This window comes from Gadus morhua, chromosome 16, assembly GCF_902167405.1.
Source record: "Gadus morhua chromosome 16, gadMor3.0, whole genome shotgun sequence".
NCBI classification, from domain to species: Eukaryota; Metazoa; Chordata; class Actinopteri; order Gadiformes; family Gadidae; genus Gadus; species Gadus morhua.
Genome location: NC_044063.1, coordinates 29,959,791 through 29,986,710, shown reverse-complemented (window position 1 = coordinate 29,986,710; position 26,920 = coordinate 29,959,791). Strand labels below are relative to the sequence as shown.

The window sequence follows — 26,920 nt, the reverse complement described above, 5'->3', positions numbered from 1 at the left end:
AAATTGAATGTTTATTTTTCATTGAATGTTTACATAAAGTTGCACTGGGTGCCTTTAAGAATGCTTAACTTGGATATTAATAGGCCTAGATTCATGGCTCAAATATTAAGAATCATGCTTTTGACATCTTACGCATTTACGCGGTCAGTGATCCGCTGCCAGGCTTTGGCTTCTCTGGGTTGCAGAGGCTTTGGCGTCCCTTTTCTTGTGGTAATGTCCTTCTCCTCGTCATAGCTCTCCAGGAGAACCTGGAGTTCCATTTCATTGAAATAAGCGGCCCGTTTCGCCATTTCGATCAGGGTTTCCATTATCCATACATCACGTCATTATAGGTTTGGCGTGGACGCGTACAACCCTGTGTTAACCAACCCCGTGTTGATTGAACTAATACATAACCCGTGCGGTGGAACCTACAGCTCTGGTTTAGTTGGCACAGGGTCAATCAAACTACAGTTCAGCGTTAACTCTGTGTTTGTTAAACCTTCGTTCGTGGAATACCCCGCAGTAGTGGGTGAGTCGTTTTTTCTTGCGTTAGCGATCACTGCCCACTTGACACCACATCTGCCTTTCAGAGACGGGGGGGGACTCAGTTTGTGTTGATGTAATCATGTGGCCGGTGATCCTCGCGCGTCTTCCAGAGGGCGGAGTTCAGCCCGCCTAGAGAAGCGCTGCATGTGTGTGTTCGTTCAGTAGCCAGAGTAAAGCCCTGTGTGCATGCGTTCGGTACCCAGAGTAGCCTAAAGCTCTACATATTTGCGTTCCCAACCATCCACGACAAGGGAAACTTTTCGCTCAAGACACGCTGAACACGCGATCTCCAGGTAAGAACCGTTCTCTGGTGATCGGTCGTTTACATATCGATCACTCTTGCATATGAAACGCGGTCACTGAGCGGAGGAGTCGGAGCTGTCGGACGGTGTTGTTTGTTCAGGGCTTGTTCACATTACCTCCGTCCGTTGGCGGATCTCATTGACTTTGCATGGGGCGCCCGCGAAATGCATTTTGGGTCGGTCCGTCTATTCGGCTCCGTGGCCTGCGTCAAAAAGTTGAGAATGTTAAACTTTTCAGGCAGCGCCGGATACTTCGGCCCAGGGGGGTAGGAACGAGTTTAACGAGGGGACACATATCGGAAACCTGACAGGTCCATTAATGGCTCGAAGAGAAATATGTCGTAAATGAACTACACTGCAAAACATTCACAAATGTATTTTATTCTTCTAAAAATATACATTTGTAAAGGAAAACACATTTTGAATGGCAGCATTGAACTGATACATATCAAATCAATTCTTTAATTGCAGGCCTTATCATACAGTTTGTAGACTGATAAATAACATGGGAAGAATATTGATCTAAACTTGAATTCGTATTTTCTGAATACCTTTTCTTTTCTTAGTTGTATCTTATGCCTCAATGAACACACAGGCAAAGGTTAAAGGGAAAAACAGCATCCAGAATTTTAACATATACATCAACTTGTTTTTACTCTTGAGTATGTGATATTATTCCACATTTCCACTAACTAATTGGTGTGTGTGAAGGCAAACGAAAACGACATTAGAGTGGATGTAATGAACTGAAAAATATAAATTCTGATTCTGATAGAAATAAAAGCTAAATAGCACTGTAGTGTTATCCAACAGTGTCAAACGTGCCGTGGCACACACAAGGTTGAAAAACAATGGCCTAGGCAAAAGAGCCAAAATGTTTTCTCCTCCTGTCATTTGCAGCCGCGAATTGCTTGCAAATTGACTTATTGTCTAACCAGCCAAAGCCTGCATGAATATGAGGGGGCCGCATTTTTTCCGAATATGCCGCACTTTCACCGCATATTGCCGATTTCCGCGCAAAATATAGGGGGGCTTGCAGGCTTTCATAATCCCTGCATTTTCGTTGCAAAAAAGTCACACATATCTTGGCAGAATGTTGAAAAATGTTGCGTTTACTTCACACAAGAGCAGCCATTTCCCCCTGTTGCCATGGGAACATTATGAAGTGACGGAATTACGCGACGTGAACTTCATCGAATTCCCGCAATTTTTGCAAGTTCCCACAATTTCATCGCAAAAAATTGCATAAATTTGCTGCATAATCAAGGAATTTTGGCCTTGATTATGCCGCATTTTACTGGAGGGACTGCAGGTAGCACCTACCTGCAACTCTGCAGTGCTGGCTTTCCCTGATTCAACCTCACTAGTGTCCAGCTGGACTTCATCTGATCTCTAATATGAAAGCAGTGGAGATTAATAAGGCATAGAAAAATACTGGGATTGTCAAGAACAAGGGAAAAACATACAGACAGAATAACTCCTTTCTAGATGTGGGAGATGTGACGTTACTAATTTTCAAATGACATGGGTTAAGTTAATAGAAAAATTATGTTATTTTTACAGTCAGTTAAATCAAATCGGCTTTTGTCCTTTACTTTACTGTAAAGTAAAGGAGATAGCCGTATTCACGCGAGATCACGAGATCAAGCGATTAGAGTGGCAGTGATCAGCAGCGGTGACCGCGGCGCAGCCGTTCCGCGGCGCTTACGTCCCCGGTGGAAATCAGGCTTTATGCCCCCAACTTAGCCTTCTAGGCAGCGATTCAAATGCATTTCCAGCCTGAAGGCCTTAACCCCCAACCGCCCCCAACCCTGCACGCTGCCTTAAAGGCTCCGTGGGGGGCATACAACGTCTAAAATATTTAAAAATCAGATATTTTGCGGTATAATTTTTGGGTGGGACAAATGCGCCTGTCTCGAAAATTGGAGGGGACCCAATTTTCGCCCTTGCTTCGGCCAATCAGATCGTGTTTATGCATATACGCTCCACGCGTTTCCTGGATCCATTTTGCAATAACAAGCAGGAAGAAGCAGGAAAAATCCGGCCGTTCTATATTTAATAAGAAATGTGGAATAATAGGATTGGTTTTAGTCACCTGTTGTTTGTGTCCTCCGCTCTTTATATCCACACATCGGCTTTGTAGCGGGAAACGATTTTATTGGCGGCAGTATGCATCTACAAAGACTAGTCCCCTATACGTCCGACACGCCCTCGGCCATCCGCCGACGGACGCATGTAGTGTGAACAAGGCGCAATGTCTTGTTCACACTACAAGGCGCACTACATGAGTCCGTCAACGGATGACCGAGGGCGTGTCTGACGTATAGGGGACTAATCTCTAGACGCATACAGCCGACGGATCCGCCGCTGCCTGAAAAGGTGAACATTCCTCAACTTTTTGACACAGGCCACGGACGGACGGACCCACAATGCATTTTGCGAGCAAGCCATGCAAAGTCAATTGCTGTGTTCCAATGAATATCCATACTATTCGTACTACTTTGAGTACGTAGGGCGTGCCAATTTAGATTGGGCGAAAACAAACCGAAGTGTGGATCGACTTTTCGTACTCAACGGCAGCCATCTTAGCTATGTAGAGAAGAGGGCTGAGCCTAAGTCGGTGCATTTTCCACATAGCCTGCATTAATAGTCATTTTGTAGTTTTTATAACTTTTATAGATTTTATAGCTGCTAGGCGTAAAGAGTTCACCGTTCAAAGCGGGATGTTTATTGATGGCGAGGAGCCGCAGCGGCAGTCGGGATCGTATTTCCGGTTAGTGCACCACGGATTATTAGATTAGGAACAACACTGACATCTGAAAATTAGTGCACTTAGGCTACGTTTACACGATGACGGTCAGTTTTCGGGAGGAAATCTGCGTGCATAAGGTAACGCGAAAGTGTGTGGTTCTATGTCGTATAGGCTTTGCCTTTTAAGGCTATCGCTATTATGTTTTCCCTAGGTGCGAGCTGTAGCACAGAAAAATGTGTAATCCCCGCCCACCAACAGCGTGGGCCTCAATCACGTCTGCAGTCCGCACATATAACAGTGCGCCGGCACTACCTGTCAAACGGTAACGCAGGTGTCCTAAGGCGAGCTCAGGGAGGACAGAAACCTCCCGTGGAGCAGATGGGCAAAAGCTCGCTTGATCTTGATTTTCAGTATGAGTACACGCCGTTTGACGTTCTGCTCCCATTTTTCTTCAGGACGATCTTGTAGCAAGCATATAAATAGATACTATGGACTCGAAGACGACCCGCATCTGCAAGACATGTAACACGAATTACATCTTGCTGTATGATGGCCATGAGGTGTGCGAGGGCTGCCTTGGGCATGAACATGCCGTCTGTGTCGGCATTGTGCGACATTGCCGTCGGACGACAGACAGCGCAGAGCCGACACTGCCGCCGCCATTGCTGAAGGGGCCGATGACTTTACTGTCCCACTCGACGATGCCCCCTCTCTCCTTGTGAGCTCGGAGTCGGATGACTCCGACCGCGACGAGGAGGGGGCGTCTCCCCCCGCTTCCCCTCTCCGAATGGGGAGGCCCGGGGCAGCAGCATTGCCCGTCTCTGCCGCCATCTCACTTCCAGTGGTTGGAGCTTTGGTGGCAGAGCTACCGGCCATTATCGCCAGGGCAGCTGCAAACCATTGCCTTGCGGTGCCCATGCCTCAGGCCCCCCAACGCCCGGACCAGCTCCGTGGCATCTGGGGGCTCGAGGCCGCGACAAGCCCCGCCCGTCTCGACCCGATCTGGCCGATGTTTCCCGCCATCAGACTGTACCTCAGTGGGGCTGCAGCGGAGCACGGGAAGCTCGGGGCCCCGGTGAAAAAGTTTATCCAGTTCACGAAGACGGAGGGTCTGACAGACCCGGGTTACAGGGCGGTACCGCCGCTGTATCCCGCTCTGTGTGCTGTCTTTGGAGTGAAGCCGGGGCTCAGCGACCGCTGCCCCACTCCCAAAGACCAGCTGACGGCCAAGCTTACAGACATAGCGCATCAGTGTAAGATGCAGCAAGAGGCTGTTATGAATAACATCGCCCTGCTGAAACCTAACATCTCCACCATGGCGGCTGACCCTCATCGTCTGGCCGAACAGGCAGTCGACGTGGCGAAAACCGCCGGTGTCATCCTCTGCCTCTGCTCCACCGGCGCGGTGTTAGCATACAGAGGAACCTGTGGCTGCAGCAGACCCCGGGCATCCCTGAGCCGATGAGGCAACAGTTACTGGAGTGCCCCATCAGCCCGGACGGGCTGTTCGGTTCCCGTCTGTCATCTAGGGTGGATGACATGCAGGCTGCTTCCGAGGAGGCAGAGAAATTCCGGAGACACGTCTCCCGCCCTCCGCCTCCACCCGGGCAGCGGCGCTCCGCTCCAGGCTCCTGTCGCCGCCATAGGCCACTGTCACGACGCCGCCGGCAGCTCCTCCTCCTGGCCCCCAGGCTTACCAGCCCCGCCCGCCTCCATCGCAGGCTGCGGCGAGCGGCCAGCGAAGGCCCCGGGCAGCGGGCTCATGGGGCTATGTCCCACCCCAAAAGCGTCGGCGAAGGCAATTACGGGGCGAGGGAGAAACGTCTGACAGCGAGAAACACCTCTTTACTAAAGACGGCTGTTTTCTCCCCACACCCCAGTTAACGCCGGAGCCTATCGGCTCGGCCTAAATGTTTCACACGCATCTCCCGCTACACGTAGGCAGGCCGTCAATAAACCTCGTATTATGGATCGAGCCAGCCCTACATTGCTTTTTAAAAGGCAACCTCGCCCGGCTTACCAGCCCCGCCCGCCTCCATCGCAGGCTGCGGCGCGCGGCCAGCAACGGCCTCGGGCAGCGGGCTCATGGAGCGATGTCCCGCCCCACAAGCGCCAGCTATTACGGGGCGAGGGAGAAGCGTGTGACAGCGAGAAACACCTCTTTACTAAAGATGGCTGTTTTCTCCTCACACAGTTAACGCCGGAGCCTATCGGCCCGGCCATAACTGTTTCACACGCATTTCCCACCACATATAAGCAGGCCGTCAATAAACCTTGTGTTATTGATCTACATTACTTTCCCTTCACCACATCATGCCTGGCATGACATGTGGCGAGACGGCCGCTAAAACAAGCTCTCTGTCTACGAATGACACGCAGCTCGTTTAGTGTCAGCAGTCTGCTGCCCAGTCACAGTGTTATTCCTCCTCGCGTCCCAGCGCTCAGGAGAGAGGAAGCTACACTCTTGTCACAAGCTGAGCAGACAGGGCATGCCTCTGCTAATGACACACACACCCAGCCCTTTCGGGCAGGGCTCCCCATGCGCTGCGAGGAGGACTCCTCCCCTCGCAACGGCGGCAGGGACTCAAGCGTGGCTCGTTTCCATGACAGCCGCATCAAAACAAGAGGCCGCACAGCCGCTTTCAGAGCATTACTCAGAATGACTGAACGCATGCACCCTGGCCAAATGGATGGACAGGCTGATCAGCAAGGGTCACACCCTGCAGTTCACCTCCGTTCCGCCACGATTCAACGGGATTGTGGAAACAACGCTGTCATCCAAGGGTCAACAGCTGTCACTTTTGGCGGAGCTCCAGCTCCTTCTAGCGGAAAAAGTGATTTCCACAGTCCCGAAGGGAGAGGAAATGCAGGGATTCTATTCCCGTTATTTCCTGGTACCCAAGAAAACAGGAGGGCTCAGACCGATTCTCGATCTAGCCCTATTCAACAAATGCATCGCGGAGAGGCCGTTTCACATGTTAACAATCAGACGAGTGTTGCAGTGTGTAAAACCGGGCGACTGATTCACCTCAATAGATTTGAAGGACGCCTACCACGTCAGTGATCCCCAAACACAGGAAATTCCTGCGTTTCTCATTCCAAGGGTCACACTACCAGTATAACCGTCTCCCGTTCGGCTGTTCTCTAGCCCCACAAACGTTTTCCAATTGCGTGGAGACGGCTCTCTGGCCGCTGCACGCAACAGGAATGAGAGTACTGTTCTACTTGGACGATCTGCTTTTGATGGCTCGCTCCAAGGAGGAAGCAGCTATTAAAACAAAAAATCTGGTAATACACCTGTTGAATTTAGGCTTCGCCATAAATTGAAAGAAAAGCTCCCCCCTCCCCTCACAGAGTGATGTATTTGGGGGTAGAGCTGGATTCAGCTGTAATGAGAGCACAGCTCTCACAGCAGAGGATGGAGACGCTGTGGTCTCTCCTCCAGCGCTGTTCCCCGGGCAGGGTCGTGACAGCCCTCTCTGTCATGAGGCTGCTGGGCATGATGTCAGCCGCTCACACGGTGGTGCCGCTGGGGCTGCTTCACATGAGGCGGCTGCAGAGATGGTTTTCTCGCCTGCGCATCAACCCGGTGCGCCAACAGCGGCGCAAAATGACCATTCCCCTATCAGTGGGCCCCGATTTGACCCACTGGGGCGAGCCCCGAAGTCTTGTGAGTGGGGTGCCATTGGGCAGAGTCTCACATCTCAGTGTTTACAGATGCTTCTCTTTCGGGCTAGGGAGGAACATGCGAGTTTCACGTAGTGGGCGGCGTTTGGCCGCCCCCCGTGACCATGTATATAAACGCATTGGAGCTCCTCACTGTGTAGAAAGTGATCCAACACTTTACCCCAATGTTGACGAATCAACACGTAATGATTCGCACGGACAACAAGGCGACAGCAGCATACATAAATCGCCAAGGGGGCGTGCGCTCGGCACAGCTGCTGAGCATAGCGAGACAGCTGTTTTGCTGGGCGCACACACTTGCTCTCCATCAGAGCAGCGTACATCCCCGGTGTCCTGAACAAAGGGGCCGACAAAATGCCAAGGGGGGTCCCCAACCAGGAGACTGGACTCTGCACCACGATGTGATCAATCAGATATGGAGCGAGTTTGGGAAGGCGGAGGTCGACCTATTCGCCATGCGGGAGAACACACAGTGCGAGCTGTGGTGTTCTCTCAGCGCGAGGGACAATCCCCCACTCGGGGTGGAAGTGTTCGCTCACAGACCATGGCCGAACACACTCCTGTACGCATTCCCACCCGTCCCTCTGATCCCCCAAGTCATTGACCGAGTCCAAGAGGAGCGGCTGTATATGATTCTCATAGCACCGCAACGCACGAGTGCACCGTGGTTTTCCCTGCCTCCAGCGACTGCTCTCGGGGGCCGACGAAGGGACTCCCTTGGCGGAGAGATGCTCTCTCACAACAGAGCGTGTTACTCGGCTAAATGGGCAGCTTTCCAGAAATGGTGCACGGAGAGGGGTTGTGAACCCATCTCCTGCCCTTTGCCGCGTGTGCTGTCTTTCCTCCAGACACTGATGGCAAGAGGGCTGACTTTTAGCACGGTTAAAACGTACGCGGCTGCTGTTTCATCATGCCACGAAGGCTTCGGGGATAAAACTGTTTTTAGTCACCCCTTAATGAAGCGCTTCCTAAAAGGTGTGAGGAGAGAGAGACCCGTGACGCACTCTCTCACTCCACAATGGAATTTAACACTGGTGCTGCGCGCACTGGTTAAAGCCCCATTTGAGCCTCTTGACCGGGTGCCCCTAAAGTTTGTGTCAGCCAAGACAGCTTTGCTGCTGGCCCCAACGTCAGCTAAGAGAGTGAGCGACCTGTCTGCACTCTCTGTAGCCCCTTCTTGTCTTAGAATACATGGAGACGGCAGTTCGGCCATATTACGCCAGAACCCGGCTTTTACACCATAGGGTATTACAAGCTCGTTCAGATCGAGAGTAATAACACTCAATGGTTTCTCTCTCCCTCCTCATCAATCTGAGGAGGAGGCAATAGCCCATCGCTTGTGCCCCGTACGCATGCTTGCCTGTTATGTGAAGCGCACAGAGGCTCTGCGCAAATCTCAACAGTTATTTGTGCATTACAGAGAACATTCCCAGGGCCTCCCCCTGACGAAACAACGGCTGTCACATTGGCTGTGTGATGCTATCACACAGGCTTATGTGTCAGCGGGGGCAGAGCCGCCTGAGACTATCAGAGCTCACTCGACCAGAGGAATGTCGTCCTCTGTCGCTCAGCAAAGAGGGATGCCTATGGAGGATATCTGCACAGCAGCCTCCTGGGCTTCCCCATGCTCTTTTATTTGGTTTTACCAAAGAGACATGTCGCGCCTCTCTATGACACATTCAGTTCTAGGTGCTTTGTCAGAGTGAGTGTGATTGTGTGACTATTCCCCTTGCATATTAAACAATGTGAGTTGGAGTCAAATATTCATGCTGAGAGCTCTTGTGTCTTATCAGACACATAAGATCTGCTCGTTGATGACGTGCCGTTAGACGCATGACGTATGTTATGCTACGTCTGACGCATGATACCAGCGTATATAGCTGTGTTTCCGGTACTGATCGGGACCAATGAGGCATAGACTATATCGTGCTTCGCCCTTTTAACCAAATAGCGATAGCCTTAAAAGGCGAAGCCTATACGACATAGAACGATAGTTACGTATTGTAACTCTAGATTATGAGTATAGGCGCAGCCTTTTAAGTGGTCGGCCTCATTAACCTTTAAATTGCTGAAGAAAAGCTGTTTATTGGGAGCAGAACGTCAGCTGGCGCACGGTTATATGTGCGGACTGCGGACGTGATTGAGGCCCACGCTGTTGGTGGGCGGGGATTACAAATTTTTCAGTGCTATGGCTTGCCCCTAGGGAAAACCCAATAGCGATAGCCTTAAAAGGCTGCGCCTATACTCATAGAATCTAGAGTTACAATACGTAACTATCGATTTCGATTGGGTATGCAATAGGGCTTTGACTCCGAACTTCGTGATTCGAATATAATTCGAATATCATAAAATAAATCAAAATTCGAACGAATATTAGGCAGCCCTTAATATTCGAACCTGTTATGGGCAGGCCAAGAGGGAGAGACGTCGGAGAACCCGACGCAGTCGGGTTCTCCGACGTCTCTCCCTCCCCCCAGTCTATTCATAATATTGTAATGACCACGGAAGAGGCAGTGAATGAAGTATTGATTAGACAGCGATTTATTAGAAACCTAATAAACCGTTGGAACACGCAAGACCGGTAACCATAGCAACGCCGGTAAACAAACCTCGCAAAGCCCAATCCAGGGCTGAATCCGAATACTCATACTTATAGTCTGGTAACGAACGAAGAAGAGATGGCTGACCCGACACTACCAACAGCGGCTTAGAAAGACGTCGTAGAAAGCGGCGAGAAAAGAGACATTAAAAAGAGTAAAAAAGTAAAGTAATTAAATAAAAAGAGACATTTTTAATTTAATAGCAACAATGACAAGACGGAAAACAGGTTACTTATCAAGGTAATTTTGCCGGCATCTGAGGGGAGATACGTCATCTCCAAACATCGTTTCGGCGGTGTTCGGAAGCGTTCAGAGGCGTTCTACGCATAGCTGTAGCCCGTACTACACTGTCAAGTGTAGTACGGTCAAGTAGTAGACACTGAACAGAAATAGTATGCACTAAGTATTCGGATTCAGCCCAGGTCTTACTGAAGGCATTTAATGGTCAAAATATTATTAAAAATATTAACAAACGAACTTTGAATATGATTTTTGGGCAAAAGTCAAAGCCCTAGTATGCAAGTCAGGCGGCTAGGTGGTGCTGTGATACACCATCACACAACACCACCATGTCTGAGCGCATGCGTAGATTCTTCCTCCTTCTCTTATCTTCCCCCCCGAAAACCATAACATAATTACAGATCCTTCTCTGTTCAGTAATACTATCTGTACATATCCTGTACATTTCGTGGAAAGACTCCTGTAAGTTTATTAGAGCTGCCAGAGCAGCTTGACGGTCCGACGCATGGAAATAATCAAACATGTTTTTTTTTTTCCCTGTATTTGCGCTGTATGTGACGTAAACGCATATGCTACGTGAGCAGATCTGAGCAGAGTATTGCGTCTTGGCAGTGTAGACGGAAACGCTACGGTGGAGCTTATTCAGGTTTTCCGCTCTTGAGGGTGGTTTCAGATTTTTGCGTTTAAGTCCCAAAAACGCTGTCACGTCTAAACGAAAGGCACTTCCGATAGAATATTTGGTATTTTTTACCCGCAAGCGTCCTCGTGTAAACGGGGCTTTAATGAGTGCCAATAGTCTACTACGTGTAAATTAACCACTGAGAATTCGAACACCACTACAAAATGGCGAGCAACCTATATAGTGCACTATATATCGTTCAACGTCACTTCCGGTCTCGGAGCGTTCATAGCGTTCCTGTTCTTCGTGATTGTTTCGTGAAATTGGCTAGTCGTTGTTTATTGTTAGCTACATTAGCCTCTTTAGCAGACCAGCCCAAAAACCAATAACACAACTTTACATTGCACGCACAGCAATACCATGCAATGACTAAATTGGTGGCCGGAATAAAGTAGAAATGTAATCAAGTGTGTAAGAGCAGGAGCGACGCTGGCAATTGAAAACTTTCGCGGCTGTAGCCCAGAAGTTAGTCCTTTTAAAACAGGGGTTCGGAGGCTTCTCCCCCGAGAAAATTGGGCTGATGAACATGCAATTGTAACGTAGTTTGAGAAGTAAAGGGAAGACCAATTGTCATGTCTGACTCATGTCGGGGCAGGCCTATTGAGTAGGTTAATGTTTAAGTTAAGGATAAGAAAGTGCACCACATACACAAGCAGCCAAAATGAGACATTGAAAAGCCTGCAGCCAGATAAACACTGTCATGCGCTTACCCGATGTCAAGTGAACCGGGTTGAATTCACTGCGGGTCTCGTGAATCTGTGCAAACTAGAGTAGCACTATGCTCTACGCTCTCAACAAAATGGCTGTGCCCGTGAAGAGATTTTAATTTTTTTTGTATTTGTACCACGTAGGTCATTTTAACGTCATTTTTAAATGCTCTTACACAGGCGCGTCGTAGACCTGGGCATTCGAGGCTTTAGCCCCGGATATTTGGGGAATAGCCCCGGATCGCTGTACTGTCAAAAATAATAAATAATAATAATAGTGATGAAAATAGCCCCGTAGAGTTAACTTATTTGTGGTTGTGTCATGCCAAATTTGTACCGGCTGCCAAATTTGTACCGGGCGCGTCATCCATACGTATCCATTCCAAACCTGCCTGGCAACAGATGATCGCGTCGTCCGTTGCCGGGCAGGTTTCAAAAAACATTTGCGCTCATGTTGCCAAAGACGAAATAACATAATACAGTTAACGGATCGGAGATAACACTTGTTTTTACTTTATATTTGTATTGTATTTAATGGTTTAATCAAATTTAGCAAGTAAACTGAGTGTTTAAAGCAGGTCAAGGACGAAATAGCACAATACAGATATCGGATCGCTAGATAGAAGGTTCGCGAATGTTCGTGAACCTTTCACGTCATTCGACGCGATCGTCCGTTGCCAGGCAACGGACGACGCGATCATCTGTTGCCAGGCAGGTTTGGAATGGATTACGTATGGATGACGCGCCCGGTACAAATTTGGCAGCCGGTACAAATTTGGCAAATTTGACAGTTGCATTACCAGCAGCCACATATGCAACATTGTAGCCAGTGAAAACTGCAAAATTCCGACATGTCCATATATGGGCAGATTTAGAATAATTTGTTGCAAAATGTTGCAAATTCAACGTCCGTATTCTTTCTTCTCTATGCATAGCGCATCGATATTGCTGTTTCGTGCTGCTATCCTTTTAGTGAGATCAGAGTGTTGAGAAGGACAGTAATAAAATATAAGATGGATATATGCCCTCACACACGTGGCTTTTAGTTAATGATCGGGCTATAATTAGACTACGTTGGCTATGTAATCGCTGACAACAGGGGACATTTCATAGTGGTTGGACGTTTTAGCGTGCCGACAGGCTTTTATCGTCTGGTCACCCGATGATCAGGCGCTTGCGGGTATCAATCATTGAAAAAAATATTGTTTCGGGTGGATATTGATATTAGGTAGCGGGTACGGATGACATTTCAGCTCATCCGCGCATCTCTAGTCTAGACTCTGTGCGCGGCCCCGACTTCTCCAGTGAACCAAGAAAGCCTGCGCCGCGAAGAACGGGGGATTTTACCCCCTCGGTTTTACACAGGAAACTTGAGATAAGACGTTGAAATCGCCGGGCGTGCCAAGCTGCGACCGAACCGGCTTGGCAGTGTAAAAAGGCCGTCACCATTGTTGCAAGCAGTCTCTGCGTCTCACTGAACAACACAAACGCGAGCGCCAGCAAATCTTTTCCACCGGCCGCGAACCCGTTCGGGTTTGCAGAAAGTGTTAAAAACTTAAACAGAAAAAGAATGTAAGTGTCCACTAAATTCTCTTCGACCCGAGGTCGACACGAGAGAATATTGATCCTCCCGATGACAATTAATTACGTCCCCGGGACGACGGGAGGTCGTTAATTTTAATCCCTGACGCAACCTCTCACTCAATCAACACATGCAACACGTACAATCTGTCAACGTCGCAACCAATTCAATTTTGTCTAGAGGGAAGTAACTGAGCACCCCCTCCCGAAGTGGTACAGCCCAGGTCGGCCTTGAACTGCGATTGGTCAGAAAGACGTAACAGCTAATGAGAACATTGAACTCTCGTGCAGGCTCAAATAGAGTGACACACAAACACACTTTTAAGGAGTTTTTCACCCTCTCCGTATCCAGCTTGTTCCACGCTTTGCACCCAGGCTATTAGTATGCGGCGAGCTGGGGCTCTCATGTTCCCCCCTGCGGTGTATTCCTTGTCCGCATCCCCTGCCATCCAGTTGTCATACGATTCATGCAGACTGGCTTTGAACGGCTGATTCCATGGCTGTACTTTGCGTGTGCCGTGTTTTCCCGCTGATGTGGTGAAGCTGTATGGTTATGCTGTTGAGAGCTTAAATAAATGGACTATATAAGTTGACTATGAACAATTATTGAAGTTTAACATTTTGTTCAGCAAATTTGACAACTGACGGATGCAATATTGTATCCAGTGAAAACATAGAATTCTGACTTGTACATTTATGGGCAGATTTAGAATCATTTGTTGCAAAATGTTGCAAATTTGATTCTGCATAGCGCATCATCGATATTGCTGTTTAGTGCTGCTCTAGTTTGCACAGATTCACGAGACCCGCAGTGAATTCAACCCGGTTCACTTGACATCGGGTAGGCGCATGACGTGTTTATTTTGCTGCAGGCTTTTCAATGTCTCATTTTGGCTGCTTGTGTGGTGCACTTTCTTATCCTTAACTTAAACATTAACCGACCTCAATAGGCCTGCCCCGACATGAGTCAGACATGACAATTGGTCTTCCCTTTACTTCTCAAACTACGTTACAATTGCATGTTCATCAGCCCAATTTTCTAATTTTCTCGGGGGAGAAACCTCCGAACCCCCGTTTTAAAGGCCCACTATGCAACTTTTTTAGCCAAAATTACATTAAGTATGCAGGTTGAGAGTTATGCTGATGGTTCTGCATCCATTTCTGGGTCGATTGGTGGGTGTGTCATTTACCAATGTCGCCTCTGGAAGTATCCTCGAAAATGTAGTCTGATTGTAGTTTCGATAATGCTTTACGGCACAGAAACACACCCAAACATGGCACCGGCTAGATATAAACAGCCAGTTGCGAGGCAATTGTTGCATTCATCATCGATCAATCGACTGATGAGGGACCCAAGAGGCGACTGTCGGTGGAACAAAAGAAGAATGGACCAGAAAAGAGATCAGACACGAGTTAAAGGGGAACTATGCAACTTTTTTGGCTTGATTTACCTTAATATAACAGGCTAGGAGTCATTGCGATGGTTCCATTATACATTTTTGTTAGATTGTTCGTTGTTTCAACTCCCCCTTGCGCATCTTGGCGGAGAAAATGAATATGTTTCTGCCGGCGACCCGCCGCCCACTCTCGCGGGAGTCTCGGGTCTCGTGAAGTAACGAATTGCTTTGCGGCACAGACCCCCAAACACGGAACCGGCTCGATATAAACACAAGTAACTGTCACACCCCGGCTCAAGGGAAGGACAAAGGAGGAGACCACGCAAGACCGGTAGTTTTACCAAATTATGATCTATTTAAACCAATTCAAGATTAACCTAATAAATGATGCGTGAATGTCAGTAGTCAGTAACGGGTGCAGTGTCTGTGTGAGTGGATGAGTGTATGGTGTGTGTAAAGCAGCAATAACTCAACCTAACTAACCCAAACCAATACCAAAACCAATACCAAAACCAAAACAAACCATTCGTCAAGAGAGAGAGACCCAAGTGGCTGACTCCTGCAGCTTTTATAGCTGCAGGAGGGCAGCCAGCATGGGTGTCGACGATCAGCAATCAGCTCCTGGCAGCCTGCCAATCAGGAGGTGCCAGGAGCTGTCACACCCCCCTCCATAAAAACGACCTAGGAACCTACGGACTACGAACTAAGAACCAACGGACTACGGGCCACTGAATTTAGCCTGAAAGGGACTACTCAAAACCGGCAACAAAGCTACCACCTTATCCCCTTTACAAACAACCACCTCTTTACCATACCAACCACCTCTTTACCATACCAACCACCTCTTTACCATACCAACCACCTCTTTACCATACCAACCAACTCATCTCCATACCAACCAACTCATCTCCATACCAACCAACTCATCTCCATACCAACCAACTCTTACCATACCAACCAACTCTTACCATACCAACCAACTCATCACCATACCAACCAACTCATCTCCATACCAACCAACTCTTACTGCTGTTTTAACTGCAACTGCAGCAACTCCTTCTGTTGTTCAAAGGTGAGACTCCCCCCTGGTTTAACCATCGTACTTGGTAAACCCTTACCTTCATCAGAAGCACTAGAATAAGAACTTCCCCCCTAACTGCCTATCCAACCCTGAATAATCTTGACCCTAATGTTCATGCAGCTTGTGGTGGGTATTTACGCACTGTAAACCAGCCGGTTTGAAAGGCGACCTGCAAGCAGGCAACCCCCAATATCCTTCGGATGTGCCCCCGAGACAATTGACATTGAACAATTGACACTAACCACGCCCCACAGCACTACAAAAAGGGAAAAACAACCAAAGAAAAAAAATTCACGTAACCCAAAGGGGAAACGCAACTAAAGCCTACCAGGGAAAGTTCAAACTCAGACATGAGCTCACCAGACAAATCAACTCTGTTAGCCTAGCATGAGCCGCATTACCCACTATGAACCTGCTCCCAAACCAACTACTACCCTGTCCTATATGATATTCCTCCAACCTGTTCAACTACTCAATGCAACAACTTATTGACGAGCCCCCATGTCACACCCCGCTCAAGGGAAGGACAAAGGAGGAGACCACGCAAGACCGGTAGTTTTACCAAATTATGATCTATTTAAACCAATTCAAGATTAACCTAATAAATGATGCGTGAATGTCAGTAGTCAGTAACGGGTGCAGTGTCTGTGTGAGTGGATGAGTGTATGGTGTGTGTAAAGCAGCAATAACTCAACCTAACTAACCCAAACCAATACCAAAACCAATACCAAAACCAAAACAAACCATTCGTCAAGAGAGAGAGACCCAAGTGGCTGACTCCTGCAGCTTTTATAGCTGCAGGAGGGCAGCCAGCATGGGTGTCGACGATCAGCAATCAGCTCCTGGCAGCCTGCCAATCAGGAGGTGCCAGGAGCTGTCACATAACTAAGGGATTGTTACATTCATCATAGATCAGCCGACTAAAAAGAGACAGAGAAACCCAATGTCGGAGGAACAGAAGAAGAGAAAAGGGAGACTGACCGACAGAGAGGCCAGACACGAGTAAACGTTGGGCAAGCTTTTCAGGAATAGCGTGAACTGAAAGAAAAAGAAGACTTCAAATCAGACTCCGACTTGGCCGTGTTGCTTCTTAAATTGAAAGTACCCTTGGGTGAACTTTGTCCTCGTGGTATTCTTGATGTTGATAGTCTCTGTACAAATGTGTTTGCTCAACCATTTTGTTGTGAGCCCTGTAAAAATTGTTTTCTCGACCGTTTTGTTGTGAGCCCTGTATGTTTCTAGCTTGCTTGTTGGTTGCAACCATATAAACACCTTTGTTTCCATTGGTGTTTTGCTGTTCGTCTGTCTCGTCCCCCAGATACAGACTGAATCCCCGAATCCAGGTTCTTGTTTATTCAGATTATTATGTTGGCCAACACTCTCACACTGATTGTTCTGTTCAACCTAAGATAAAACAATTATAATCTAGGATATAAATTCTCCCCGTCAACTATAAAAAGGATGGCTTTATGTTTATTGCAATACAAATACACCATTTTAAAAATGTATAACCTTATACCTGTATAGCCTACACTTTATGAACATTTACTTTGGACATGGCTCCACGCATTCGCCGGCTTCTTTGAAAACAAATGCACATGGCTCGCGTAGAAGTGCATGGGGAAGGGTCGTCAACGAGTTGTTACGACAGTGTTGTAAAATATCTACTACGAAGCTGTAGGGGGCGCTGTGTAGAGATATGTGCGTGCCAAAACCAAGAAAACAGCGAAGAAATTCCCGAAGTTGCATAGTGGGCCTTTAAAAGGACTAACTTCTGGGCCACAGCCGCGAAAGTTTTCAATTGCTAACAACGCTCCTGCTCTTACACACTTGATTACATTTCTACTTTATTCCGGCCACCAATTTATACATTGCATGGTATTTCTGTGCGTGTAATACAATGTAAAGTTGCGTTGTTTGTTTTTGGGCTGGTTTGCTAAAGGGGCTAATGTAGCTAACAATAAACAACGACTAGCCAATTTCATGGGTGTGTTCGAAACCGCGTACTTGCTTACTACTCCTACTAACTATGACGTCAAATTGAGTAAGCGAGAACTTAGTAAGCGAGTTTAGGTAAGCGAGTAGTATCCGAATGTCTTCTACTTCCGGAAAGATTTTGAGTAAGCATCGCTAGCTTACTAGACGTACTCAACCGCCCCAGAATGCACTGCGTCTATTCAAAAGAACAGTGGAAGCAATGGCGCTAAACGGGGAGCCGCAGCAGCAGTGCTTTTAATAATTGTTTAATAATTGTTTTAACCTATCACCGCAAATCCTTAGGTTGAAGGTGTACTGTGACGTTAAATGTGACGTTTATATGTTTATTTATAATATTTATTAACGGCGCCCGGCCGGTAGGTTATTGACACGTCATTTGATTCACGTCATCTGAGGTGGTTAAGTAAGGACGGTCTTCTGAACGTCGATTACTCAAATGGATTACTCAATCATTATTTAAGGATTCGAGAAGTAAGCCAAATATTTAGTAGGTAGTAAGCAGTAAGCAAGTAGGCGGTTTCGAACACACCCACAATCACGAAGAACAGGAACGCTATGAACGCATAGCGTTCCGAGACCGGAAGTGACGTTGAACGTCACTTCGAGAAGTAAGCCAAATATTTAGTAGGTAGTAAGCAGTAAGCAAGTAGGCGGTTTCGAACACACCCACAATCACGAAGAAAAGGAACGCTATGAACGCATAGCGTTCCGAGACCGGAAGTGACGTTGAACGTGCAACTCGGAAGGCTGGTGTCCGAGGATTCAGGAACACACCATAGCTGTGATCGAATCGTTCCCTATCAAGGATATACAGGTGCTGGTCATATTATTAGAATATCATGAAAAAGTTGATTTATTTCATTAATTCCATTTAGAAAGTCAAACCTGTAGAATGTATACATTCATTCCAAACAGACTGATACATTATAAGTGTTTTTTGCCAAAAAGAAGATGATTATAGCTGACAACCAATGAAAACCCTAAATTCAACATCTCAGAAAATTAGAATATGGTGAAAAGGTCAGATATTGAAGACACCTGGTGCCACACTCTAATTAGCTAACTAACTCAAAACACCTGGAAAAGCCTTTAAATGGTCTCTCGTTTTGATTCTGTATGACACACAATCATGGGGAAGACTGCTGACTTGACAACTGTCCAAAAGATGACCATTGATACTTTAAAGAAGGAGGGCAAGACACAAAAGGTCATTGCCAAAGAGGTTGGATGTTCCCAGAGCTCTGTGTCCAAGCACATTAATAGAGAGGCGAAGGGAAGAAAAAGATGTGGTAGAAAAGAGTGTACAAGCAAGAGGGATAAACGCGCCCTGGAGAGGATTGTCAAACAAAACCGATTCAAAAATGTGGGGGAGATCCACAAAGAGTGGACTATAGCTGGAGTCAGTGCTTCAAGAAGCACCACACACCGACGTATGCAAGATATGGGCTTCAGCTGTCGCATTCCTCGTGTAAAGCCACTCTTGAATAAGAGACAACGTCAAAAGCGTCTCGCCTGGGCTCAAGACAAAATGGACTGGACTGCTGCTGAGTGGTCCAAAGTTATGTTTTCAGATGAAAGTAAATTTTGTATCTCCTTTGGAAATCAAGGTCCCAGAGTCTTGAGGAAGACAGGAGAGGCACAGAATCCACGTTGCCTGAAGTCCAGTGTAAAATTTCCACAGTCAGTAATGGTCTGGGGTGCCATGTCATCTGCTGCTGTTGGTCCACTGTGTTTCCTGAGGTCCAGGGTCAATGCAGCAGTCTACCAGGAAGTTTTAGAACACTTTATGCTGCCTGCCGCGGACCAACTTTATGGAGGTGACGATTTCATTTTCCAACATGACTTGGCACCTGCACACAGTGCCAAATCTACCAGTACCTGGTTTAAGGACCATGGTATCCCTCTTCTTGATTGGCCTGCAAACTCACCTGACCTTAACCCCATAGAAAACCTATGGGGTATTGTGAAGCGGAAGATGCGAGATGCCAGACCCAACAATGCTGAAGAGCTGAAGGCCACTATTAAAGCAACCTGGGCTCTCATAACACCTGAGGAGTGCAACAGACTGGTCGACTCCATGCCACGCCGTATTGCTGCAGCAATTCAGGCAAAAGGAGCTGCAACTAAGTATTGATTGCCATACATGCTGAAACTTTCCATGTTCATACTTTTCAGTTGGCCCACATTTCTAAAAAATCATTTTTTGTACTAGTCGTAACTAATATTCTAATTTTCTGAGATACTGAATTTGGGATTTTCAGTAATTGTCAGTACTAATCATCCAAATTAAAAGAAATAAACATTTCAAATATATCACTCTGTGTGTAATGAATTGATATAATATGTAAGTTTCACGTTCTGAATATAATTACTGAAATAAATCAACTTTTTCATGATATTCTAATAATTTGACCAGCACCTGAGGGTGCTCGCCATTTTGTAGTGGTGTTCGAATTTTCAGCGGTTGATTTCATGCACTATATAGTTCACTTAAAATACCCAAAATTTGAGTGTACATACAATGTTCCCTACACGTTACTCCCGTATACCACAATGCAATTAGGTCGTGTTTTTCCGAAGGGGAAGAAGAAGCCGAATAACCGCGAAAACGAATACAGGAGTCTCCAGCTTTCGTTTAGAAATGTCAATAATTTATTTTGTATTTAACATAGAAAAAGTTAACATTCAAAATTAATTTAAAAAAAACATGATCAAGGAAATGTAACATTCAACATCAATACAACCTCCAGCTTTCGTTGGAGTGCCCGGTTTGTTTACATGATGAGGGGCATATGTCTTGCCACACAAATACCCGGCACATTTACTGACGTAAATGACGTTTAGAAATGTTCTGCGTAGTGTCCGAATTCTCGTTTGTTCGTCCCCTATATAGTGCACTATATCATGAACACTATCTAGGGAATAGTGAGTGAGTGAGTGAATAGGGAACGATTTCGAACACAGACAAAGAGATCCGTCGACGGACGGCGGTAGTGTGAACAAGACGCCTTGTTCACATATGCGTCCGTCGAAGGATGGGGGCTGTTTGACGTATCCATGTGTTCTTTCGGGTTCTATCAGCGATTTCATTGGACAGTGTCCTTGCGTACGGACGGAAGTCCAGTTGATCATAGCGATAGTTGCAGACTCAGCAGCAGCAGGTCGCCCAGGGGGTCGTTGATTGCAAACACTTAAATCGTTTTCAATTGTATTGAGGGAAGTTTTTATTCATTAACTTTTTTAACTTTTATCATTTGTATTAATTCATTTCACATTTATCAGTTATATTTGTACTTCCCAACGATTCTCCTACATCACTCCACAACGTGGTATTTGAGCATTCTAATTACATTAACATCATTGGTCTCCCTGTGCGGTGCAGCCTTTCTCCAACCAAACATGGTGTAATATTGTATAGCCTGCCATGTGTTGTATATTTTAGTCGTGGTGAAAGAAAAGTGTAGTCTCCCACCATCTGGAGAATAAGTCCTGTTTGTAGAGTCTAAGCTTTGTCATTGTGGTAAACAAGAAGCAGTGGGTTAAACCACAGGGTGTAACAACATATATCATATCATATTCAGTTTGTCATGTTTTGTATGGAAAGGGGACAAGCTGTTTATTTCTGCTTAACTCTATTGTTTTTTTAAGTTATCTGTTGTATTATAGGCTCTTATTGTTATCGATACTTCATCCTGCATGCCTGGGCCCAGCGGCCATAAAGGTGTATCATGCGTTTACTGAGTGTGAGTTAGACCGTATCGTTAGTCACAGCAACAGGAAGCTGTGAGTGTTTGTTTACGGAGTCATCTTTTCATTCCTTAGTCATGTTAAGGAATGTTGCTGTAGGCATCCTACAGTCAAAGGCCTACCCCCTGAGGGGGGTGGGGGGTAGATTCTGAACAGTAGTCCAAAGGACTACTGTACATCTCTCTTGGCCTTAACTTTCTTGCCTTGATTGAAACACATTTTTCAGTCCCAATTGATGTTGCACAAATTGTATTTAATTGTAAGTACATCAACACCTATTGGTGTCGCTGCCTTAGAGCCACTCTGCAAACAACTGTGTAATCTAGGTTTCCTGCCTGCGTGGTATTGTTAAAGGAGTGGTATGTTGGTTGACTAGACTGTGACCTCAATAACCAGAATATGTTATTGATAGGCCAACAATGGCAGGTGGGAAAGGTCATTTCTGGGACATATTTGCATTACCTGGAACCTTTCGTGTTTTCTGCATGCGCACGCATACAAGTGAAAGTAGGTAGTACGAAGATCTACTATTGACGGCACGTGTAGAATGCTGACTGGATGTGTGCCTCCTGTCTAGGGGATCAATATGTGGGCCTGCAGTGTGCTGTTCTCCCTGCTGCTGGTGACCCTGGGGGTCAGCAAGGGGGCCCTCTCTCTGGCCCCTACCTACGGGGAGCGCGGCTCTGACCTGGGCCTGCGGGTCTTCCAGCAGGTGGCCCGTGCCCGGCCCCAAGAGAACTTGGTGCTCTCCCCCCACGGAGTGGCCTCCATCCTGGGCATGCTTCTCCCGGGAGCCGATGGAGAAACACGAAGACAGATCTTCACTGCCCTCCGCTATAAGAAAAATGGTAGCCAGCTTTTATCCTCCAGTATTCTGGTTAAATTTAAATGTCCTGAAAGGGGTTCATTGGAGTTCTTAGGCCTGTACGGTTGGTTATGCACATCGACAGTAATACCAACACTCGTTTTTTAAAGATGCTGAAATTGGTTTTGCAGAAATTAACAGTGTGAGAATAATACTTTTATTCTTTTAACATACAGGCATGTAACCCTATTCTAGTAGTACCCCCAAATGCAATTATTAACCCAAAAACTTGCAAGATATGGGATCTTTTAATTACGCGCAGGTTCAGAATCAAGTCCCCATTTGAGTTGTCGACATTCTACACCCTCCAGGGCCTTACAAAATGTTGAAGAAACTCCACAAGACCCTGACTGCCCGGTCCAACCAGGGGCAGGTGCTCATCGCCAATGCCCTCTTCAGCCAGAGGGATTTCCCTATGGACCAGGGCTTCATGGCGACCAACAAGGCAAACTTCCAATGTGAAAACGGTACTGTGGACTTCAGCAACCCCCAGGCAGCCGCAGACCGGATCAACGGCTGGGTCAATAATAAGACCAAGGGTAAGACAAGCAGGGCACACAGACATCGGACGATATACTGAACCATGCATGTGGTCCACCAGGTCAGGACCGGTGTGTTTCTGACTTGGACATGGAATGTAGTGCAGCATAAGTGATGCCAATTGGCTTCAGAAAAGCACATCGATTATTAATTGGCCATTTGGTTAACAGCCCTATCTTAGTAAAATACCACTCCAATTTTTGATTGTGCAGAAGCACTTACAACTGCTACTCATCCTGTGAAACGGAATGTTCACAGTACAAAAGTAATCAACTGGGGATATTTTTTCAAAATGAACGGGGTTCGTGACGTAGAAATGAATATGGTATGGCTACTCAGGAGTGTGTCCCTGTGAGCACAGGTCACATCCCCAGCCTGGTAAAGCCAGACATGCTGGACCCGGCACTGACCCGCCTGCTAGCAGTCAACTCCATCTACTTCAAGGGGATGTGGAAGTCCCGCTTCCAGCCCGGGGACACCAAGATGAGGAGCTTCAGCGGGGGCGACGGCACCGCCCACAAGGTCCCCATGATGTCCCAGCTCTCCGTCTACCCTATCGGTCAGCTGGGAGGCGTCTCCCTTTGAGTTGTTTTTGTGTTCGCTCTTGTAAAGATTACACCTCTTACAGGTTGGGTATGGGATTTGCGAAACGCCAGCAGATTTTGAAAATACACAACTCAAATGGTCCTACCCCCTCTCCTTCAACGCTGACTGTGACTCCACCCATTCCAAGTACATGGACGCGCAATCATGCACGAGCGCGAACACAGATGCGCGAGAGCGAGCCAGGCTAGCTAGGTTGGAGTTTAGGGTTGTCTTCTAGTGCTAGGTCCAAATGTGGATTAGCTAGTTAGCTAGCTCCAGTAGCTACCGCAGGATAACAACAAACAGAAGCTTGCTCTGGGTCACGAGCTTTGAGGAGGGGGAGTGCAGTACGCCTGTTTGATTGACATACTTATGTCCAATGCCACTCTGTGGTTCTGGAAATCATTGGCTGGAGTTTTTCGAGCCAAGCCCGTTCCACAGATGATTGACTTGTTTAATTTTCATGTCAGTACTTCTAACTCAGCGGCTGTAAGTGGTTTATGATAAGTATTTCAAGTAATTTTGCAAAAATGGCCAAAAAAGAGAATTCCATAGTACCAACCTTTAACATGGCTGAATCGGTGTGCCAGAGGGAGTATATAGAGAGCATTATGACTGACTTTAACACGAACACAAAATTAAGTTGACCCGCTTTGTATTCAATAAATAGAATTCAGTGGCCTCTCAGTTTTACCTCAGGTGATGGAAAATCGGTTGTTTTTGCAATGAAGAATCTTTCCAACATTGACGTCTGTTTTCATGTTTCATATGGTTTGGTCTTACTGGTCTTGTAGAGATGCCAGACCGCTGGAATACTATTCAACCCTGTGTGAAATGAGATGCTGCACCAGTCAGTGCTCTATTTTTAGTCTGGATCACTCTATAATATGGCAGCACTGCTTCACACAGACTGCCTAGCTGCTCAGCTGAGCTGCAGTAGAGGCTCCAGAGGGCTATGGTTGGTTTATAATATTTGCTAGCCGTCTAATGTAGAGGTATTCTGCAGGGGATGACTACTTAAGGAATGTCATTACAGCAACAGTGTCTGACCATATGTTGTCTTGGGAGCGAGGAGGGGTTGTCAACGTGCTCCTTCCTCCCCAGGCCAGGCCAGCACGCCCCAGGGCCTAAAGTACAAGGTGGTGGAGCTTCCCTATCACGGCAACACAGCCTCCATGCTGATCGTCCTGCCCACGGAGGAGGACACGCCCCTCTCTGAGGTGATCCCCCACATCAGCACGGCCACGGTCCAAAGCTGGGCACCGCTCATGCACCAAAGGAAGGTCCACCTGTTCATCCCCAAGTAAGACCCGGGACCTATGCTGGCTCTCTGTTCAACAGGAATGGATTCATGGGATCAGGTGTCAACTCCTCGTACAACCATATGATACAATTATGTTGTGTAGTGTAGTGGGCATGCACACAGAGGCTCGGGGCAGAATTCAACACAACCAGCCGAGTGTGTCTGATTGATCTTGTGTTTGTGTATATAAGCTAGAGTAAAGCAGCTCCCACTCTCGCTGTAACCTAATCCAGTTGGCAGCCTGTTTGTTTAAAGGGGTGATATTATGCTTTTCCCATTGCTTTAGACTGTTATATGACGTATGTATGCATGTTTTACGTCTGCTAAGCTAGAAAAATAAAGTCAGAGCAATAGTGAGTATTCTCGCCCACCGAGAACGCCCCTCAATAAGTGTTTGAAACTGCTTATTTGTGCTCAAACTTTACTTCCCTAATAGTGTGACGTCAGACAGCAGTCAAGCCTCCTGGCTACCCGCACTATTTACAACTTCTCGGGGGTGTGAATTTGCCGACATGCGTGAAAAGTGTTCGACCAATCCCAGCAGACTGGGCTACTCGGGAGGGGGGGCCTTAAAGCGACATGATACTAAACTGAACAATTTTGAAAGACGCTGAAATTGTATTTTCAGAAATGAAGGGTGAGAATGATAAGGGTTATTTCTAATATACAAGTAACCCTATTCTTGTAGTACCCCCAAATGCAATTATTAACCCTAAACAAAAGCATGATATGGGATCTTTAATATACATCGCTAAAGTATCATAAAATGTATTGTAAATCTTGCCTGATGTTAATCTTCTCGTCATGAAACCCCAACTGTGTGGAGTAGTTAATTAGGTATTGATTTCAAAGAGGCTTGCAGTACAAAGTCACCAAGGCAGCCCTGTCCCATGTACGATATATAACCACCCTAACGCACGTTGCCTAGGTTCACGGCAGAGGCAGAGGTGGATCTGAAGGCCCCGTTCTCAGCCCTTGGACTTACAGACATGTTTGCTGATGGCAAGGCTGACTTCAGACACCTCAGTGAGTAGAAACAAGTCATGAACAGGACAACAGGGGAAACTTATTTTGGAATGGATCCTGCCAGCTGAAAACTGGGATCAAATTGTTCCCCGTTGTATTTCCTCTTTTGGTCACTGCACTACTTGTGGATTGTGCTGTGAGTGGACGCTTGAGGAGTGTAGCACCCCTTTATGGTCCAACGCCATCACTCCACTCGGTTGACGGTATGTGGTTGCTCCTTTCTCCAGGTTCTGAGCCTGTGCATGTGTCTGCAGCACTGCAGAAGGCTAAAATCGAGGTCAACGAGGATGGGACGAAGGCATCAGCTGCCACCAGTAAGACATAATTCTAGGCTGTTTTTGTCTTTAGTCAAACCTTAATGTCATCTTCCTCAGTTATTCTGCCTGATAATAGGCATGTGTGCTTGCAGAGGAGTTGGATTTATCTTGGCTTTTGTTTGTTGTTGATTCCTCTCAAATGTTAGCCGTTTAACAAGTTGTGTTAGCCTTCACACAATGGGTATTAAGTGTTAGGAATAATGCATTATTAATTTAAATAAAATCGTTTTAAAATGTCATACTGTTTGTGAGTACCTGGGGGGGGGTGGAATAATGATTTGAACAAACCGAATAACAATTGATTCTACCTTTTCTGTCCGCCTGGTAGCTGCCATTTTGTTGGCGCGGTCCTCCCCTCCCTGGGTCATTATAGACAGACCTTTCCTCTTCTTGGTCCGACACAACCCAACCGGTAAATATTGTCTCTTGTTTCCGCTCCCATTTTGTTAATTAGATGGATGGATAGATGTGTCAAAATCAGACTTTAATTGACCAGAAGCCTGAGGTCTAATATTGCTCTCTTGTACACAGGTACTATTCTCTTTGCAGGCCAGATAAACCAGCCGTGAGCCCACACGTCCATGGCCACGTCTAGAAACCCAGGACACACACAGACGGCCTGGAGATGAATCAGAGCATCAAATGTTTTTGTTTTAATAATGCCTTTGTTACCTTTTTTGTAATATATCACATACCTTGTTGTGTGTTTTGTAACAACTAAACATTTTCAATAGTTACAATTTCTTTGCTACTGTTTTTGAATTCTTAGTATTTGTGCTGAAAATCAAATAATGCATTTCATTGGAAATGGAGATCACCAGTTTATTTAAAGTTTTCCTGCTTCAATTTGGGAAGTATTCAGCGTGGGTCGTATTATTTGTCCTGAAGGTTAAGATTCTGCCTTTTTTTTTTTTTTTTTTTTTTTAAATGTGTCAAATATTGACACATTTTATATTTATTCCATAGTAAATACATATTTCTAACA

General features: G+C 46.5%; 1 protein-coding gene across 1 annotated transcript; it reads left to right on the top strand.

Moving 5' to 3' along the window:
• The first annotated feature begins 627 nt into the window (after nucleotides 1-627).
• On the top strand, nucleotides 628-26,920 carry serpine2 (serpin peptidase inhibitor, clade E (nexin, plasminogen activator inhibitor type 1), member 2). The gene is made up of 9 exons (XM_030381537.1): nucleotides 628-821; nucleotides 21,877-22,147; nucleotides 22,476-22,703; nucleotides 23,066-23,263; nucleotides 24,394-24,592; nucleotides 25,521-25,618; nucleotides 25,846-25,932; nucleotides 26,264-26,347; nucleotides 26,467-26,920. The coding sequence occupies exons 2-9, from the start codon at nucleotides 21,886-21,888 to the stop codon at nucleotides 26,502-26,504; spliced, it is 1,194 nt and encodes a 397-aa protein (XP_030237397.1). The 5' UTR covers nucleotides 628-821; nucleotides 21,877-21,885; the 3' UTR covers nucleotides 26,505-26,920.

What these genes read in the sequence shown, in the direction of transcription:
- serpine2 (XM_030381537.1), top strand. Translation starts at nt 21,886, where the DNA reads ATGTGGGCCTGCAGTGTGCTGTTCTCCCTGCTGCTGGTGACCCTGGGG. An exon ending in GGTCAATAATAAGACCAAGG is followed by an intron (nt 22,704 to 23,065) that starts GTAAGACAAGCA and finishes CTGTGAGCACAG; the next exon opens with GTCACATCCCCAGCCTGGTA. An exon ending in GCTCTCCGTCTACCCTATCG is followed by an intron (nt 23,264 to 24,393) that starts GTCAGCTGGGAG and finishes CTTCCTCCCCAG; the next exon opens with GCCAGGCCAGCACGCCCCAG.